This window comes from Euleptes europaea, chromosome 15 (assembly GCF_029931775.1).
Source record: "Euleptes europaea isolate rEulEur1 chromosome 15, rEulEur1.hap1, whole genome shotgun sequence".
NCBI lineage: Eukaryota > Metazoa > Chordata > Lepidosauria > Squamata > Sphaerodactylidae > Euleptes > Euleptes europaea.
The window spans coordinates 37,485,096-37,505,523 of NC_079326.1; the positions used below are offsets into that span (position 1 = coordinate 37,485,096).

Consider the following 20,428-nt stretch of genomic DNA (forward strand, 5'->3'; position numbering starts at 1 on the left):
ACCAAAGCAGATTGTGAAAAGCTCCAAATGGATCTCTCCACATTGGCTGAACAGGTGACAATATGGCAAATGAGGTTCCTGTGAAGGTGATTCTTAATGTGACCCCCCAAAAAATTCTAACTTTGATGCAGTCTGAAGAGGTGGTGACTGACCAGGAAATTTGCAATTGTGATGGATAGCTTGATGAAAACGTTGACTCGGTTTCTAACAATTATGAACATTTATTTATTTACTTCATTCATAACAAGTTATTAAGAATAAACAAAACAGCATGTAATGGTGAAGCTGCATTTGGAATACTGTGAACTGTTCAGGTTGTTGTAGTACTGGAAAAGGGGTGCAGAAAGGGGCATAAAAATGATCAAGGGGTTGAAGTGAGAAATCCGGAGATTTCTCATTTAGGGAAAAGAAGATTAAGAGGGAACATGATAGGGGTTTATAAAACTAAGGATAGTTTAAAATTAAGGATAGGATGGAGGAAGTGGATGGAGAGAATATTCTCCCACTCCCATAATACTAGAATGGGCAGGCATCCAGTGAAATTGATGGGCGGTAGATTCAGGGCAAACAAAAAAAAGTACTTCCTCACTCAAAGGATACTTACCTTGTGGAGTTCACTGCCACTGGATGTAGTGATGGCCACAAGCACAGATGGATTTAAAAGATGATTAGACACATTTGAGGATTTATTAGTCATGATGACGAAATGGATCCTCCATGTTCAGAGGCAGCAACCCTCTGAATACCAGTGCTGGTGGGCAAAAACAGGGCAGGGTTTGTCCATGTAGTCTTTCTGGGGGCATCTGGCTGGCCACCGCTGGCATGGTTGGACACTTGAAATGCAATGGTAAGCAGAGTTACACAATGCATCCACAAAAGACTTAGGAGGTTATATCTCAGCTTTAGATGTCACAAGTTCTTTTTTGTGTGTGTTATGTGTGTAGAAATTAATGTGTTTGGTTTGGGTGCCAGTTATGTATCTAAGCATTCACTGCATCTGAGCATTCACTACAAGATCACTCTTTTCATGTTTAGAAAGTGTTTTCCTCTTCTTTTCTGGTTCAGTTTTCTACAAAGCAACGCCCAAGAGAGATAAGCAAATGCATAATGATTTCTTCTAAATTTGTTGACAGAGCTAATTTGGAAATTACTTATGCTGAAGGACTGGGGAAGCTGTCCAAGAAGCTCACAAAAGTGTTGAACAAGATGAAGGTCAAGTAAGTGATGAGCAAGTTTGTGTACCAAGAACAAGCAGAAGAACACAACTTCTTCAAAAGGGCTTCTGTGGGTTTTTCTTTGCTGATAACATTTTAAATCGGGGTCCCCAACCTTTTCCAGCCTGTGGGCACCTTTAGAATTCTGCCACCGCATGGGGGGCACTGGGTGTAGCCATGAAATGGTGGCTACGAGAGATCGAGCCAGCCACAAAATGGCTGCTGCAGTCTAGGGTTGCCACCCTCCAGGTACTGAAGGAGAAAACAGACACCTCTGTACATATATCAAGAGGATGAGAAAATCAGTACAGGAAAATAGCTGTTAACATTGCCAAATATATTGTAGCTATGCAATTCACAGTATGTGGTAACAAATCCACCAATCACCCTATATACTGCAAAGAAAAGATGTACAATTTTTAACACCACCTGAGTCCTTACCTAGAGTGGAAGGAATTCAGCATCTTACCCCTTATGGGGAAGCATAATGCACTTTACTCTGGAAAAGGTTATTCGTTTGAAACCAGATAGCATGGATGGTGATATATAACTCCACACTGTATTTTTGAAGAACTGAAGAAGGATCGGGCTTCATGATCCGAAACGATCGTATTCTCCTTGAACATCTTGCAGCTGATATAATGAGAAATTGCACCCAATGAATTTTTACTACGAACTTTGTACTACCACTTACCTGTTAGAGGGATGTATTTAGACTTACCTGTTAGGATTATTAAAAATTGTACATCTTTTCTTTGCAGTATATAGGGTGATTGGTGGATTTGTTACCACATACTGTGAATTGCATAGCTACAATATATTTGGCAATGTTAACAGCTATTTTCCTGTACTGATTTTCTCACCCTCCAGGTACTAGCAGCAGATCTCCTGCTATTACAACTGGTATCCAGCCGATAGAGATCAGTTCACCTGGAGAAAATGGCCTCTTTGGCCATTGGAGTCAGTGGCACTGAAGTCCCTCCCCAAACCCCACCCTCCTCAGGCCCCGCCCCAAAAACCTCCCGCCGGTGGCGAAGAGGGACCTCACAACCCTAGATGTGACTGAGAGTCAGGTTGGGCACCTGGGACCCGACTTGTGTCACACGTAACATTTGACCCCGAGAGAGACCACCAAGCTTCCACAGCAGAGAGGGGATTCAAACTTGGTTCTCCCAGATCCTGTTCTGATATTCTAGTGACTACACCCACTGGCTGGCTGTTGGAAAGTCTGCTTTTCGTAAGATGATGTCAATTCTACACGGTATTGGATAATTGAACCCCCATAATTCAAAACTTGTAGTATGATGGCTGCTTTGCAAATTTGGCCCTCAAATTTGGTTTTCCAAATGCAAACTAGTAACGCAGAAGTGATGTGGATTTTAAACTGCCTCTCACCAGATTCTTAGTAGATCAGTTGTTGATTTTCAAAGCTGAAGCAAGAGCTAATATCCATATTTTCTCTTTAGTTATATTTGCAGTGCCTGGCATTGTGTTTTGGAGGAGATGAAATCAACATCTGATTTGCACTGGTGAGTACAAGATTGCCCATTATTCAAAGTCCACTGGGGGCTAGAAAGGTTTTAAAACCTGTACAATAAACATTTCCGTTTTTTATTGCTTGTTCTGGGGTTGCATGGAGAATATTTACAACTGTTCCCACATGGTTTGTCTGGCAAATAATTTCTGAGGAGGCTAATTTTCATGCAGCAGGTATATGTGTTTTATGTTCTGTGCCCAGTAAACTTGGCAAAGCTATTCTGATAGAAGCAATAAACCCAACGAAACGCATCCTGGATGAACATGAAAAGAAGAAAAAAGCAGTGAGTAGTTCTTTGTTACTTTTTGGCTAATCTAGGACAGCATTTTGAGGGCATTTGCATATATAATGCTAGTTAGCGCGATGCAGCTGGTATAATGATACCATTGAGTGCATACCTGTACAATGTCTTTCAATGAAAAGTACATTTTTTTCAGCTCATCTGCTCCCCAAGCTGGGAAGATAGAGCAATATAAACAGATCTATCATGTTTTTATCCCTCCCTTTCTCCAAGGAGATCAGAGTGCCTTATGTGGTTTCTCTTCCCTTATTTGTTTTATTCCTACCCAAACTCTATGAGGTGAATTCAGCTGACTGGCCCAAGATCACCCAGCAAGCTTTGTGGCTGAGTAGGGATTTGCACACAGGTCTCCTAAATCCTAGTCCGATCAGCCTACTAGAGCACCCTGGCTCTCAGAGACAAGCATGGGTGTCCCCTCAAAAAGAAAGATACTCAAGAGACAGGCTTAGTCATCCCAAGGAAGTTTCTCTTCAGTTCCATCAAGCTTGTAGGGCTTCTGGTCATCAACTTGATCACCATGCACAGTTAGCTGCTGATCAGTTAGATGACAATTTGTAATAAAGTCTGTACTCCTTCCTCAGGTTTGTGAAGGTTCTCCTCAAGAGACATACATCTAGAGGGTGCTGTTCTTCTGGTCATCAGTAGGAAGTGTACGGGCATGATTGTTACTGTGGTGTGCACACTGTAGTTTTTTGGGGGATGTCTTCCTTTCTGTGGTGTGTTTTAGCAGTGCTTATCACGTTTTCAGATACTCACAAAATATAATACATGATGTGTTCTTTGATGTCTTTGATTACTGTGACTTAATAAACATGCCAGCTTAAAAAGCTGTCTCCTGAGGGGTGGGGAGATCACCTTTCTCTGGAAGGATACCAGCATAATACTGAAAGTATGGGTTGGATCCAACCAGCTTTTTTGCTGGTGAAAATAGAAGGATGTGTCCCCTCTGATTCCCCACAAAAGGCTATGCTTGGGATAAGGTTGCCAGGTCTGTCTTCACCACTAGCGGGACGTTTTGGGGGCGGAGCCTGAGGAGGGTGTGGTTTGGGGAGGGACTTCAATGCCACAGAGTCCAATTGGCAAAGCAGCAATTTTCTCCAGGTGAACTAATCTCTATTGACTGGAGATCAGTTGTAATAGCAGGAGATCTCCAGCTAGTACCTGGAGGTTGAGCTGAGAGAAAGTATAGTAAGGGCTCTATAAATGACATACAAACTCTTATTCTATGTCATTTATAGAGCCCTTACTATACTTTCTCTCAGCTTGACTTTTATAGTAAACGTGCCTTTTTTGCTCCAGTACCTGGAGGTTGGCAACCCTAGCTTGGGATCATGGGACCTCCATGTACAAAAGCCACGTGGAAAGGATGGTGTAGTAGGGAGGAGAACCAGGCAAGACTGAGTGAAAAGCTGGTGGGATCCAACCTTATAATTCCTAAGTAAGGTGCATCCCTGTTCCATTGAAGTCAGAGGAAGATTGCCTACTGATTCAGCAGGAGCCAGCTTGCACTGTAAGGGCGGGGAATCTACATGTCGCAGGATATTGCACTGTTGTACTCATTGACTTCCTGGATTTTCCTGTCTGCACAAGAAAATCCAGTAGGTGAATGATTACAATAACACAATATCCAATTACATATGGATCCAGTCTGAGTCTGTGAAGATTTGGTTTTGTAAGCGCAATAGGCTTTTTGCAAATTTTCTAGGCTTTCTTTTTCTTTCTGGCACTAAGGTTTGCTTCAACTGTATGCTCAGCAATAATGTGATCCAATAAAGTGCTGTTTATCGGACACTCCCGAGTCCCGATACTAGAAGATGAAACTGGTAGAACTATTTGCTTTTCCAATTTGATTGTGTTTCTCTCCCATAAGCTGGATAACGAGGTGGAGAAGGCAGCGGACATGGTTGTCAGCAACTGGCGGCAGCAAATAAAGGCAAGATCCCATCTTTTGTAACTGCAAAATTCCACAGGAATGATCAAGCCAAAGGAAACACTTCGAAGTCCTGTTGATTTCAGCAACACAAATGAGACTTAAAAGGGCTCAACTGAAACCAGAGAGCCCCGTGGCGCAGAGTGGGAAGCTGCAGTACTGCAGTCAAAAGCTCTTCTCATGGTCTGAGTTTGATCCCGACGGAAGTCGGTTTCAGGTAGCCGGCTCAAGGTTGTCTCAGCCTTCCATCCTTCCGAGGTCGGTAAAATGAATACCCAGCTTGCAGGGGGTAAAGGGAAGACAACTGGGGCAGGCAATAGCAAACCACCCCGTAAACAAAGTCTGCCTAGTAAATGTTGGGATATAATGTCACCCCATGGGTCAGGAATGACCCGGTCCTTGCACAGAGGACTATCTTTACCTTGACCAACTGAAACTAGATTGCGCTTCCTAATTTCCAATCAAAAGCATCTGCTGGCTGTGCTAGGATGGGAATGAATGTCGATAGGCTTCTTTGCAAATCTGATGTTTTACCTCTGTGTGGAAGGGAAAGGCAGTCTCACGTCATGTGGATGGGGATTAACTGCAACGTGTGTGTGAGGCACCGTACTGAGCAGCGTGCACTGCCTATGTTGTCTGAAATGTAGTTTGGTATCTTTAAAGCACAGCTTTGCAGGCGTGGGTTGTTTTACCAGGTACATCCTGATGGTTCTGTTACCTGGCAAGAAGGTGGCTCACAGAACTGGGGAGGAAGCACAGACTCCTTCCTCCAGGGCAGACCCTCTCATACCCTGTCTCCTCCTCCTCCCTAGCCTTATGAGTCTCAGCTTGCTGCTGGAATAGGTTTGAACGTGCAACAAGCCACTCGGGGAGACAATTTCCCTTTTTGTTTCTGATGAATTCTAATTTCCAGCTTTGGTGGAGGCACCGTTGCATGACAGAATGCTATCTATAGACAGTTCGCTTGACATTTTGCCCATGCGTGGTGTGCTGTGAGAGCAGAGCACAGACAGAAATGCATGGACTTCTGAAAGTTCAAAGCCATCCACACTGGATATGTATTTAGCGCTAGTGTAGTCCGTGTCTGACTCTCAAGGTTAGTGGAAGGGATTATGCAAACAACAAACGTCCTTTGGCCCAACAAAGACAGAGGGTTGGATTCAGCCAACTTTTTCACTCAATCCCATTGAATTTTCTTTCCCACGACACCCCAGTATCCCACATGGCTTTTGCGCATGGAGGTCCCAGGATCCCCAGCATAGGCTTTTTGGTGGTCAAAATGTGGTAGCCCTCCCTCTTTCACCAGTGGAAAAACTGGTTGGATCCAACCCATTGTGGTTAACAGAGCCCCTCCCCGACGTAACTGAACCCTTTCTTTGTAGCAGCCTGAGGTTAATCGGTGGGAAGAGTTCAAAGGGACAGAATAAAACTGTTCCTGCTAATAGTTTATATCCTATAACTCTGCTCAGCAGAGTCTGAAGCCTTTCTAGAGTCTAAGGAAACTTCCTCCAACAGATCTTCTGGAGGAATGTAAAGTTTAATAGGTTTACATTGGTTTTTTTAAAAAAATTAAAACAAGGTTTTGAATGGGTGGTGATGGTGTAGCTTCTAGTGTTGCCAACTTCCAAGTATGCTACAATAACAATAGAAACCTGTGCCGTATATAACGTCATTGTGGAAATTAGCAGCACGAAAGGCTCCAAATAAAATCCAACTGGAATTACATCACAAAACTTATATTGAAATAAAGCATTACATCATGCTAAATGAAACAAAATCAAGCATTACATCATGCAAAAATGAGAAAATTACAAGCAAGTGCGGCTCAGACAGTAACCCCCAGTGCAACAAGCTAATAAAGTGGGGCGGGGCAAATCCTTCTACTGTCTGGGATGGTACAGTCGCAAGTCCAAGGAGACCAACAGGTGAGAAGGACGGTGAGAGTTCATGAAGAGGAGAGGAGAGGAGAACGCGTGGCTAGTCGCTGGTGCGCGTTTCAAAAGGCTTACTTCAGCTCCAATAGAAAGGCAACGTCAGTTTTTAAGTCCATATGGTAATAAGCTGGTTGTCAAAAAGACCGTCAGCAAAATGCGTCTTAATGAAACTCAATAGCGCATTGTACAAGGATCCGCGGTGGGGAGCTGACAAGTATACTTCCAAGTATGGCCGAGAAATCTCCCAGAAGTACAACTGATCTCCAGATTACAAAGATCAGTTCCCCTGGAGAAAAGGGCTGCTTTGGAGGGTGGACTCTATGGCATTATGATCCAGTGAGGAGCCTCCCCTCCCCAAATCCCATACTCCCCAGGCTCCACCCCCCCCAAATCTCCAGGAGTTTCCTAACCTGTAGTTAGCGACCCTTGCTGCTTCTCAAAGATAAGAATTGTTGAGGCTAGTCCACCACACTTACCCTTACCAGATGATGAGCTGAACTGAAAATAATGTTGGGAACTAGATGTTTGGAACTGGCAGGTGTTTGGGTCTGTAACAATGATCTGCTATAGGCCACATGGGCCATTTTATGCTTCCAATGCTTTGAGTTGAGCTTCCAACCTTTGAGTTGAGAGAGAAGTGACCTCAGAAATATCGTCTGACAGAGATAACCCTATAAAGGTAACAAGGATTCAAACACAGGTGGCCTTTTGCTGAGCCTGTGTAATAAGTGTGCTCTCCCAGTGCATCTCAGTGGGTGGCCTTTATCAACAGATCATTATCAACAGGGCCCAGCGTGGTGTAGTGGTTAAGAGCGGTGGTTTGAAGTGGTGGACTCTGATCTGGAGAACTGGGTTTGATTCTCCACTCCTCCACATGAGCGGCGAACGCTAATCTGGTGAACTGGATTTGTTTCCCCACTCCTACATGTGAAGCCAGCTGGGTGACCTTGGGCTAGTCACACTCTCAGCCTCACCTACCTCACAGGGTGTCTGTTGTGGGGAGGGGAAAGGAAGGTGATTGTAAGCCAGTTTGATTCTTCCTTAAGTGGTAGTCAGCATATAAAAACCAACTCTTCTTCATCAACATCTTGCAAGCACAATGGTTAATGTGTATGTTCAAGAGTGGCTACTATGCCAGGATACATCGTCATCCCATAAGCTCCGTGTGATAACACATCTTTGCATGAGGCGCAACATGCCGTGTTCTGAGAGATGTTACCCTCTTTAGTCGGCAAAATTATTTTATACTTCTTCAGCAGCAAGAGGTGGCTTTGGGAAGGGACAATAATCAGGACATGGACAAACAATTTACTACAGTAGCTCAGCTTGGGGGGGGGATGGAATCAGCCTGTTACCTTTATTATGCTTGCTGATCTCTGTGCATTTGGTAGCAGGCCAAGAAGAAATTAAAGGAACTTACCAGAGACCATGAAGCACTCTTCCGGGATACAGAAAGCTCCCACCCCTTGTCTTCACCAAAGACCAAACAAAAGGTACTCAGACAAGTAAATGCCTGGGAAAGGAGTCGGGATTGGTTTACATGATCTAGTTACCTCCTGCTCACTGTTCACATGAACACATGAAGCTGCCTTATACTGAATCAGACCTTTGGTCCATCAAAGTCAGTATTGTCTACTCAGACTGGCTGCAGCTCTTCAGGTAGAGAGGTCTTTCACATCACCTACTTGCCTGGTTTTTTTAACTGGAGATGCCGGGGATTGAACCTGGGACCTTCCGCATGCCAAGCAGATGCTCTACCACTGAGCCACAGCCCTGCTCAGATAGTGAGCAGAAGAAACTCTTGGATCAGCAACATTAGCAGTGCAATCCTTAGCAGAGTTGCATCTTTCTAGGCCCATTGACTTCGATTAATTTAGAAGGGCGTAACTCTGGTTAGGATTATGGAGGTCACGTAGCCGAGTGCAACTATCTTCACTGCCTCATTGTTCGGCAGTTATAAATCTACCTTTTCTGAGCAGCCTGCAGCTTATAATAACCATTTTCCTTCTTCTACCCCCACAGGTGTTTTTTTTGCATACCAGTTTTGTATGTAACATTGTAAACCGGTGGGAGCTTTTAAGAAGCTGACCTTACCTCTTCTGACTCCACACAGGCATAAATAAACGACACTGTGTGCCTGCTACAAGGCAGCAGCTCAAATGAGCAAAGTCAATTATCTCGTTGTTTTTTTTTAAATAACCATGCATTTACATTTTTATTTTAGTTGCTCAGAAACCTGGAAAAATCTGCGACAAAACTGGCAAAGGATGACGAAGATTATTACAAAAAGAACGTAACCGCCTGTGAAACTAGGTTAAAATGGGGGACCACGTTAGAAAACTGCCACCAGGCAAGTCGTCTGAGGTTCATTTCTTGTGCTGTTCTATAGTCTCATACTGTTTCTTTGCCCCCAGAATAGTAACCCGCCACATTCTGACCTTCTGTCCCTTCAACAAAAACAGTGGGGGACTTCCTCATTTACAGTTGGCTGTTCAAGAGAGGTCAAGGCCTAAAAAAATCACCCTGACAAGAAAAAATCACTCATTTTGAAGAGTCTATGTTAAAAGGGGGTGGGGAGGTCATAGTTTAGGAAAGTCCCAGATTCTGTTTCTGTCAACTTCCAGTGAAAGAAGCTTTTCCAAAGGCCACAAAATTTAGGGACTACTGGACTGGATGAACCAACATCCTAAGGTGGCCAGATCCTTCCTGGCCACTGGTGGGGGATGGGGGCGGGTAGGGTTGCCATATCCAGGCTGGGAAACTCCTGGAGATTTGGTGACGGAGCCTGGGGAGGACAGGGGCTTCGGTGGGGTACAATGCCATTGAGTCCACCCTCCGAAACATCCATTTTCTCCAGGGGAACTGATCTCTGTAGTCTGGAGATGAGCTGTAATTCTGGGGGGATCCCCAGGTCCCATCTGGAGGATGACATCCCTACAAGGGCCTGATTCTGCTTCAGGCCACTTCATTTGTTCTAGTGGTGCCAACTATCCTGGGGGTAAGAAAAATCCTCAACAACACCTACTGTAGGTCTTCACTTGTTAGTTGAAGGATCATCAGACAAGGCCTTGATCTATCACAGCGATGCCCATTAGGGGAGACCAAGGGCACTTCTACCAGCAGGGGAAGGTACAATCTTTGCCAGTTGCCCCCTCCCACTGCAGACCCCCCACATCATGCCTAGCTCTGTTCCTGGAATCCCCTACCCACAGGGGGCTGCAGCCGGAACAGGTAGGTCCCGTTCTATGAGGAGCTCTTTTCACAGTATTTTAGGTCCAACCCTGATTTGGTATAAGTAGGGTTGCCAACCTCCAGGTGGTAGCTGGAGATCTCCTGCTATTACAACTGATCTCCAGCCGATAGAGATGAGTTCCCCTGGAGAAAAATAGCTGCTTTGGCAATTGAACTGTGGCACTGAAGTTCCTCCCCTCCCCAAACCCTGCCCTCCTCAGGCTCTGCCCCAAAAACCTCCCGCTGGTGGTACAGAGGGACCTGGCAACCCTAGGTATAAGTGAGCATGGTATAATGTGTGTTTCTACTCTGAGAAACTGTCCTTGATCAATAACTTCTAGGGCAGGGGTCCCCAAACTTTTTGAGCCTGCAGGCAACTTTGGAATTCTGACAATAGGGTATGCACAACCACAAAACGGCTGCTGTAAGAAGCAGAACCAACCACAAAATGTCAGAGAAAGAGGTCGTGCATAACTCTAATAGTAACTTTTCAACATTTCAGGCAGAAGCTCTGTTTGACAGGATGCCTTTTAAAATGAACATATTGTTTAAAATATTTTCTTGCATGCATCCTCAGTCACGCAGTGGATGCTTATATCGTGGTGGCAGCTGCTGCTGAAGCAACTTTTTTAAAAAAAAAATCTGCACAGCCAATGAGATCTCCAATGGCCAATCAGAAGCCCTGCTGGGCAAAAGCCTCATTTGGCCCCACCCACTTTCTAAAAACACTTGGCAGATGCCAGGAAAAGTATTGGCAGCCGCTGTTGGGACCAGAGGCACAACACTGGGGAAGCCTGTTCTATGGGCAACAAGAATAGGCAGTCATTTAACTATACATTGTTCTTCCTGTACACATATCCTGATCACTATCTTAGTTTTTATCTCTTTTTCTTCTGGGCTCAGTGCAGTTAAAATCGCCTCTACTAGTATCTGGAATTACTCCTTTCATGCTAGATTCTGACCTAGAAAACTAATAGAAACACAGAAGTTCATTAAACATGCTTTTTTAAAAACCCACCAGCGCCAACAATTTGGCTGTAAACTTACCAATCATTTTTGTTCTTGAAGCAGGAGTTTAATTAAACCCTGTTAAGCATCCCCACCTCCACTGTGAGAGCAAGTGTATTTTTTAATTACTTTAAATAATATTGCTTTGATCTGCTTCAAACTTTGTAAGTGTTCTTTAGCTGAAGGAACACTTACATAAAAGAAATAAATGCCATAACCCTGCCGAATTTAAGCACTTTAAAATCCAACTGATTACGGTGGGGAAAGGTTAATCATGTCGGTGAGCGTGTGTGCTGATGGTCGGATCCATATTTTCACTCATGTGAGTCCCTGTTCTTGCGTGGTGAGGGGGTTGGTGGTTCATAGGTCTCTGGTGCGGTAAAATCTATAGCCTTTGATGTTTCAAAGCGTATGCAAGAAAATGATGGGAGACTCCGTGCTTAAAATCTGTGAGTGAACAGTATGGATGTTCCTATGAAGATTCATTTATCCTATGGATGAATGAAAAAAAGCAATGAACCAATTTGAAGGGCCAGATGGAAAAGTGCTTACCTGTCACTTGAGACAGCCTAGAATGTCACCTGTACTCTTTTATATTCATCCTCAGCTACAACACATTCCATGTTTCGCTCTATTCCATGCAATGTATTTTCATACTAGCACATATACTCACAATGGGGAGAAACTATCCCTGCTGAAAGTAGACTTTGGCATGAGGAAGCTGCTTGCATTTGTTACATCCTTTGCCACACTGGATTGCTTGGGGAGGTAGAAGGCTAGGTTACCACTTCTCAAGGCAGTCTTTCTGCCCATGAGGATGCTTTAAGGTTTGCATACCTTTTGGGGAGATAAAGCCTTTGCTACTTTTAGTGAAACCTCACTTAAAGAGGATTAAAAGATGTAGTGTCCATCTTCTGGGACTTGATCCCAGGAGTATCACTTCAGGTTTCAACGCACAGTGAAAAGCACATGTGGGGATGGAAAGTGCCATCAGGTCACAGCTGATTTATGGCAACCCTGTAGGGTTTTCAAGGCAAGAGTCATTCAGAGGTGGTTTGCCATTGCCTGCCTCTGCATGGGCTGAGAGAATTCTGAGAGAACTGTGACTGGCCCAAGGTCACCAAGCAGGTTTCATGTGGAGGACTAAAAGCACATAGCAAGCCTCAAGTGCCTGGTCATGTCTACAGTCAAGTTTGAGTTGCCTACAAGCAGTGTCCTTTAAAGATCCAGTTTAAAAGTGAATTTTGCCTCTTTTCTCCTTAAACATGACAAAGTATGTGCATTGCCCATCTTCTTGGAAAGCTGCGTTTAATATTTTATACTTTGTAATCACCATAAGACTCTGACCTGGATGGCCCAGGTTAGTCTGATCTCAGAAGCTAAGCAGGGATGGCCCTGGTCAGTACTTGAATGGGAGGCCACCAAGGAAGTCTAGGGTTGCTACACAGAGCCAGGCAATGGCAAACCATCTCTGCAATCTCTTGCCTTGAAAACCCTATGGGTTTGCCATAAGCCAACTGCGACTTGACGGCATTTTCCACCACCAGAAACCAGAAAAATGGGTTCTGTTGAGAAATTATCACATACCAGCTTAAACACATTTCTATGAAATTATCTGCCAGCAACCTGCATGAATGACCCATCCTGACTTAACAGGAAACACTCAAGGAGCTGTTCTACCTCATTTGCTACAATAATTGTGTGGTTTGCAGATGATCAGTGTGATACGGTGATTTTTGTCTGTTCTGTGTGTGGTAATTACTTTTCCTCTTTCAAACAGAATATTCTCGACCTTGAAAAGGAGCGACTGCACCTTCTGTGCAACATGTTAAATTGCTACAGCCAACATCTTTCCAGTTTCGGACACAGCCTAACTGCAGTATGTAATTCTATTTATCTCTCACTTCCCGTTTAATATGACAAGAACATTCCTCAGAATAAATCCTGTTTGTCGTGATTCTAGTGTCACACACAAATGCGTACCACTGTTGGCAAAGCTGATGCTGAAAAGGACGCCCAGCTGTTGTTGGGAGAAAAGGCGCTGTCTGTCGAAGAGAACAAATCAGAGTTCTTGTTAACAGACTATTATGTAAGTAGACTGTCAAAATGGCCACCATTGCTATGGACAATGTGAATACAGAAGTAGAGATTTGGTACTGCCAAGACACCTCTCCCCTCTCGATCCTTGGAGGGATCATGCTATGTCTCAATGCATTCTGCAGAGTGCCTGTTTCAGTTTTTGGGACCTAGATATAGCACTGCCTTAGCATAAGGATAAGCAACTATATTCCCCATGCACATCTGGTCCCTTGGGTTTACCATACCCTGCTACATTCTTTGATACCAACAATTTCTATCTATGTAAGCAATAAACAACATCTGTAACATGAAACTTGAAAGAGTGGGACTGGGAACTGGCTTTCTGGCCAGCATTGTATAGTGGTTAAGAATGGTGGTTTGGAGCGGTGGATTCTGATCTGGAGAGCCAGATTTGATTCCCCAGTCCTCCACATGAGCAGTAGACGCTAATCTGGTGAACCAGGTTGGTTTCCCCACTCCTACACATGAAGCCAGCTGGGTGACCTTGGGCTAGTCACAGTTCTCTTAGTGTTCTCTCAGCCCCACCTACCTCTCAAGGTGTGGGGAGGGGAAGGGGATTGTAAGCCGGTTTGATTCTTCCTTAAGTGGTGGAGAAAATCGGCATATAAAAACCAAATCTTCTTCCACCACCATCTTCAAAGGGACTTTGCCACAAAATTGATTGTTGACTCAGGTCAACATATTATACATTGTTATTTTATCTACTTATTCCTCACATTTTTATCCTACCCTTCCTACAAAGAGCACATTGTTCCTCCCCTCTTCCATTTTTACCCTCACAACAACAATCCTGTGAGGTCAGTTAGGCTGTGGATGTGTGACTGGCCCGAGGTTACCTAGCGAGCTTCATGGTGGAGTAGGAATTCAAACGCAGGTCTCTCAGATCCTAGTCCTACACTCTAACCATTATACCACACCCAGCTATCCTGCTGCCTTCACTTTGGAGGTCCCTTCTGCCTCCCACTTAATCAGGTCACACTAGTTTCCAGATCTGCTATTTTGCAGAACATCAACATCCTAGATGCACAGTGTAGTCGAAGGCATGGCCTCCACCCCACCACGCAGAGGAGGTAGGGCCAGTGAATGGAGCAGACCTAGGGTTGCCAAGTGCCTAGTGGTGGCAGGTAAAATCCCACCAAACCACCAGGCTGCCCACCGACCAGCTGAGAGCCGGCGGGCGACGCGGACACTCTAGCAACCTCTGCAGAAACTCTATGGAAACCATAGAGTTTTGGCAGAGATTGATAGCGCATCCGCATTGCTTCCGAGTAAACCCAAAAGTGACATGGGCGCGTTGTGCGAGGCGCGCACATGTATTGCGCGCTGCTGAAAAGCTCCTGCCGGTGGAGCTACCGGACTTGGTAAGCCTAAGCAGACTGGATAGGGGACGGCACTCACAGGCAAGCGTGCAAAACTAGTTTTAATAGGAGCTTCCTCCAGGCTTAGTCTTTCCATACAGGGATGTAGGCCTAAGCTAAGGGTGAATAAAAATAATGAGAGAAACATTCTGCAGTAGATGAAAGAACCTTCAGATGTACGGACTTCAGATGCGACTGCAGAAGACAAGAGATAAGGAAGTGAAATGTCTCTGTAGCCTCCCCCGTGCTCTGCTCTAAGCACCAATTGTTTCATTAGCCTGTTGGTGAGGCAGCTAGTTTGGCCGAGGCCAAAGTACAGAGGTGTTGCTTGATTAGCAAAGTAAGTTGCCCACCCTAAAGGCAAAATTGGCTCCATTTTCTGTTCATGCCATGTGTGATTAGGTATGATGTAGCTGTAACGGGGCAGAATATGTATAAGGTGGGGGAAAAGATGATGCATGCAACCCTATGCCATGCCCTGCTTGATGCCCTCCATTGACCCACGCTCTCACTGTTCGCCCCTGTTGCCGCTCCCCAGCTCCTCTCCACAACCTCCTCTAAGTCCACACTCAGCATGCGGCGGCATCCAGGGAACCAGGGGAGTGGTCCCTCACCCCATCTCCACCTCCGTCCCCTCCAACTCGAGGGCATGCCGTCCCCAAGGTTGCAGCTAAGCCCTTCTTCCGGTTGTGGCCATATTGTGACCTTCAAGCCAGACCCGGCCCAACAGTTTAATCCCTGTCATACTTCCTTGGTAATACTCACAGCCCCTCTTCTGTCCCAAAGGGCCTGCTCGCCCTTCACACACTGATGAGAAATATTCCTTACATCTCATCATTCTTTTTTTCTGTTTCATGTTAACAATTGAAACTTTACATGTGCATACAATCACTGGAAAATGTGTAATTTGTCACTTGGGGTGAATTGGTGGTGACAACACCTTCAGTAGTCAAAGCACTCTTGAACTCAGACTATGACCTAACATATATTTTACTCCAGACTTGCATTTTTAATAGGTGTCTGTTCTGGCTGTAACACACTGTTTTCTTTTCCAACTGCTCTGCTGGGTCTAAATTATGTTTCCTGTAAAGGAGGAAGATTCAACAAGCCTCATCGAAAAAGAGAGGAGGCACGCTTCCGTCAAAACTAAAGTTCTACGGCTACAAAAGGACTTAGAAAAAGCCCTGCAGGACAAGAGAGGTTCTTATCTGTTTCGCCTTGATCTAGCATATGGTTTCATGAGCCATGATTTGGAGTCCTCCATAGTTTTGGTTGTTGTTGTTTTTTGAGAGCCATTTCAAAGGACAGAGCTATACAGAATTCATAACTGACTTTGTTATCTATTCTATTTTTATCCTGCCCTTCCTCCCAGTTGCTCAGGGAAATTTACGTGGTTCTCCCTTCCTCCGTTTTGTATGCACAACCCTGACAGCCAGCGTGGTGTAGTGGTTAAGAGTGTTGGACTAGTACCTGGGAGGCCCGGGTTCAAATCCCCACTCATGCTATGGAAGCTCACTGGGTGACCTTGGGCCAGTCACATTCACTCGGCCTAACCTACCTCATGGGGTTGTTGTGAGGATAAAATGGAGGAGAGAACAATGTAAGCTGCTTTGGGTTTCCATATTGGGGAGAAAGGCAGGGTACAAATGAATTAAATAAATAAACCCTGTGAGATAAATTAGGCTGAGTGATAATTTGAACCCAGATTCCCCGCGCCCCCATAAATCACCTCCTTATATTCTAGAACTTCATATATCCCAGAGATTTGGTGGAACAAGCTCTCAACTAGCACAATTTTGCCTGAATCTCCTTTATGGTGTTCCCCTGTGCCATGTGGCATTTTGTCCAGAAGGGCCCTGACCCTCAGCACTAGCTTTTTGGAGTGGGGACACATGGCTGGTGAGAGAAGTGGAAGTCCCCTTTCTGTGAACTCCTTGCACTCCTGGGTGGTCGGGTCCAACCCACTGAGTTTGAAAATCCCACAACACAATGAAAACAGTCTTTTAAAAATAATCATTGATTCCAACATCTTTTTTAAAGGACTGGAACGGATGCTTCAAGCGTACCTGGAGATGCCGCAGTTCCTGGATCCAAAGAATCAGAACGAGATCACCGAGCAGCTCAACGAGGTACTAATACTTGCAATCCTAAAGGGGGGGGGCTGGAGGCACATAGGAGCTGGCGTGACCCCTACCCCGGCGTCCGTGCCACTTGCGCCGTCCAAAGTGGTACGGATGCTGACAAAAGGACGCTTACACCAGCTCCATGGATCGATGCAGCTGTGCAGGCCTCGGGCACCGGCGCTGCCTCTCTGGCAGTGTTTTCTTGGCATACATGCCTGCACCGGCGCCCAAGGGGTGTTCCTGGGAGTGGAGCTGCCTTTAGGCAGCTCCCAAAGCCCTTTCGCCCCAGGAACATGCTATTTTGCAGGCGTGGAGTTACGCCTGCAAAATACCTGACATATTCCCATGAAACACAATGGGGGAGTTTCACAGGGTTTTGTTAAAAAACAAATTTCTTGTTTGTTTTTCCGGCTGGGAAGCTGTTGCCTATCTTCCCCCCACCCCCAGGAACGGCTCTTAATTTTTATCACCAGAAAATCCCAAACTCAGCAACTTGTTTAGCTTGTCTTTAGGGTGTCTCTGCAAACTGCTGAGATTCAGGTTTTGAGGGTATATTCTGCTTTTGTTAGATGTACAGTTTCTTTTTATGCTGCTATTTGGGGATTTCATATTTTTCATAATTCTGTTTTAGAGTGTTCCTGCTGCTGTTGGATTGAGTTCTGTTTTTAAGCGTTTTAAACATCTTGACAGCACTTTCAGTTTGTAACGTGGCTTTTAGAACCCCCCAATCTGGGGACCCATGAGGAATAGTGGAAAGGGAGCAACAATATGCAAAACTTCTTCAAGGCTCCCTCTTCAGGGTTTTCTCAGGGGCTCAATCAGGCTGAGTTATCTTCTGCTCCCCTTTCTTCCCTTTAACCGACTCTCAACATTTCATCCATTTTGGAACGTTTTCAGTCAACAGTTTTTAAAGGTTCTTCCCCCCTTGGGGTTAGGTTAATTTACAAAGTCACCTATTTCTGTATACCTGGGGAGTCCCCTTAAGAGAGATGCCTGTCTTGTCTGTGAGTGGCCCTCTTGAACAGATGTCGTCACTCAGTGGCCAGCCAGTTGATTACTAGATGTAGTAAGTTTTGGGAGGTGGTGGGCTCTCCTTCTGGAGGTTTTTAAGCAGAGGCTAGATGGCCATCTGTCAGCAGTGCTGATTCTATGACCTTAGGCAGATCATGAGAGGGAGGGCATCTTGGCCATCTTCTGGGCATGGAGCAGCGGTCACAGGGGGTGGGGTGATGGAAGTAGTTGTGAATTTCCTGCATTGTGCAGGGGGTTGGACTAGATGACCCTAATGGTCCCTTCCAATTCTGATTCTATGCTGCTATTGTAGTTTTGTTTTATAGTTTTACGTTTAATGTTATTCTTGTAAACTGTATTGGGTTTTTTTTGTTGAAAGGTGCAGCATGTGAATATATAAAATTAAAATTTTGTTCAAACCAGGGTTTTGATTTAATTATGATCAGCATTAGCTGAAATGTGTAGTTTATCCCAAAGCATCAGCAGATTTTGTGACATGAATACATGAAGCTGCCTCATACTGAATCAGACCATTGGTCTATCATGGATCATGTTGTCTACTCTGACAAGCAGCAGCTACCTGGGGTCTCAGGCAGAGGTCTTTCACATTCTCCTCTACCTGATTCTTTTAACTGAAGATGCTAAGGGTCAATCCTAGGACCTTCTGCATGCAAAGCAGATCCTCCACCACTGTGTCCTTTGTGTCAAACCACAGATTATCATTTACGAACAGCAGCAGCAGGACTGTGAGAAAGCAAAGTGAACTTTCCCGACAGCCAAGGTAACAGCCCAGTATCTGTCGGTTATTTAAACTTTGGTTTTAGGACAAAGAGACAGGTGAGAGAGGATATTTTAAAACAGGGAGTTTCTCTTTAGAAAAACCGGATTCAATGTGCAGCAAAATGCTGTTTTATTAATAGTGATTTTTGGTGTGTGTTTTTTTACTCATGATACTGAAGGCAACTCTGAAAGTTAATTTTTTACAAGCAAACTACTTCAAATTGGGCAGCCTTCTAGCAGAAATGGAACAGAAGCCGAAACCAACCCAACCCTGGAACGACTGCATTTCAAAGTGGAGAGAAAAGGTAATTTAGGAAGCATGAAGGAAGAGATCTTAAGGCTCAGCCCCACTGTCTACGGTACAATCTGCTGGAGTTTCCTTACAGCCTGGTTCTCTGCAGCCACATGGAGTCAACACAATGTTGTTGGCTGCTAAAACTCCAGGCATAAGAAAGCTTGTTCTTATCTATCCCAAGTATGTGTAAGATGTTCAGTTATTGAAAAGCCTGGCTTGGCACTACTGATGCCCCTGGAGACAGGAAAAAAACTTTAAGAGATAGTTGAGAAGATGGCACTGCACAGTTTTGAGCTTGTGTGCAGTGGAAGTATTCATTTTTATGCAATTTCAAGAACGGCAACTTTTGCCAAAAAGACATGTTTTGCATTTCTTCTGTAGCAAATTAGAACTGCCCTGACCTGGATAGCCCAAGCTTGCTCGATCTCAGAACCTAAGCAGGGTCGGCCCTGGTTAGTATTTGGATGGGAGACCACCAAGAAAGTCCAGGGATCATGACACAGAGCCAGGCAGTGGCAAAACATGTTTGAACGTCTCTTGCCTTAAAAACTCCATGGGGTTGCCATGTCAGCTGATTAAAAATGGTAAATAATGCTATTTTCCCCCTAACTTCTAGGATTGTGTGCATAGTTCTGTGATGATCGCTTGCCCTATCAAAATGAAACACTTTGAGCGAACTCTGAGCATGCGGGTGGCCAGCGAAAGAGGAAGTAACCCAAATTCTCCGTCAGGTAACTAAGTCATTGTTAGCCCATCATACAAAAGTCTTAGTTCCCCTCTCTTCCATAAATACACAGGGCTGGATCCAAAGCTTGTTTCACTGACTATGATTTCTCCCCTCGGTGCCAGGAGCCTAGTTCTGGCAAGAGGCATGTTCCACTGGTGGAAGGCTTCTGTATCCAGAACCATGGTCTCTGACTCATATGTGGCATAGTAGCTGCCACTCAGAGACTGGTAGTAGAGAATTAATGCCCAGAAAAATGTAAAAGGCCTCATAGATCAGATCCAGAAGAAAGTTGCCAAAAGTCCAAAATGCAGCTGCCTTATGTACCCAAGTGGGCCAGCTAGTGGTAAAAAAAACCCAGCCTATTTCCCCACTAGACCCTGCTCACATTTCACAAGCCATCTTTATCATGGCAGGTTTTGTTGCACTTAGCTCCCGGTGTTGCTTTTAGGGTGAACATACCAATAATGGAACTGTGGCAAGATTTATTTCAGTCCTTATATCCCTCAAACATTAGATTTATGCTGCTTAAGATCAATGGATAAAGGAGCTTCTAAGAGATAAAGGAAAGAATAATGGAACTGAACCAGATTTTGTCTGAATTATTTTCAAAGGAGTGGCAATTAACATGCTTTTGGATCCTGTTTCTCCATTCAAAAACTGATTTAATTTTTTTTTGCATTTTCCCCAGTAGAGCAGATATTTTACAAGATTCCCCCCTCCTCCTCCTCAGAGGTCTAACAGACTCAGCCCTGGTGAATTAGGCTTTTAAATAGTTTCCTACTGGGCCAGAAGAGAAGGGGTTTTCAGACCTTGCTACAGAGGATAATGTGGTTTTGCGCCTGCTTTTTAAATTGCATCTGCAGACATGCACGCTCATTC

At 44.7% G+C, this 20,428-nt stretch overlaps 1 protein-coding gene across 1 annotated transcript in view; it reads left to right on the forward strand.

The window, feature by feature from the left end:
* Positions 1 to 20,428, forward strand: part of NOSTRIN (nitric oxide synthase trafficking) — a 31,768-nt gene that overhangs the window by 9,010 nt on the left and 2,330 nt on the right. Inside the window, exons 3-14 of the mRNA XM_056861101.1 lie at positions 1,134 to 1,217; positions 2,681 to 2,743; positions 2,953 to 3,034; positions 4,923 to 4,985; positions 8,311 to 8,409; positions 9,141 to 9,266; positions 12,936 to 13,034; positions 13,119 to 13,244; positions 15,705 to 15,813; positions 16,654 to 16,742; positions 18,707 to 18,832; positions 19,439 to 19,553. Coding sequence (XP_056717079.1) covers positions 1,134 to 1,217; positions 2,681 to 2,743; positions 2,953 to 3,034; positions 4,923 to 4,985; positions 8,311 to 8,409; positions 9,141 to 9,266; positions 12,936 to 13,034; positions 13,119 to 13,244; positions 15,705 to 15,813; positions 16,654 to 16,742; positions 18,707 to 18,832; positions 19,439 to 19,553 — 1,181 coding nt within the window. The remainder of the gene's footprint in view (positions 1 to 1,133; positions 1,218 to 2,680; positions 2,744 to 2,952; positions 3,035 to 4,922; positions 4,986 to 8,310; positions 8,410 to 9,140; positions 9,267 to 12,935; positions 13,035 to 13,118; positions 13,245 to 15,704; positions 15,814 to 16,653; positions 16,743 to 18,706; positions 18,833 to 19,438; positions 19,554 to 20,428) is intronic.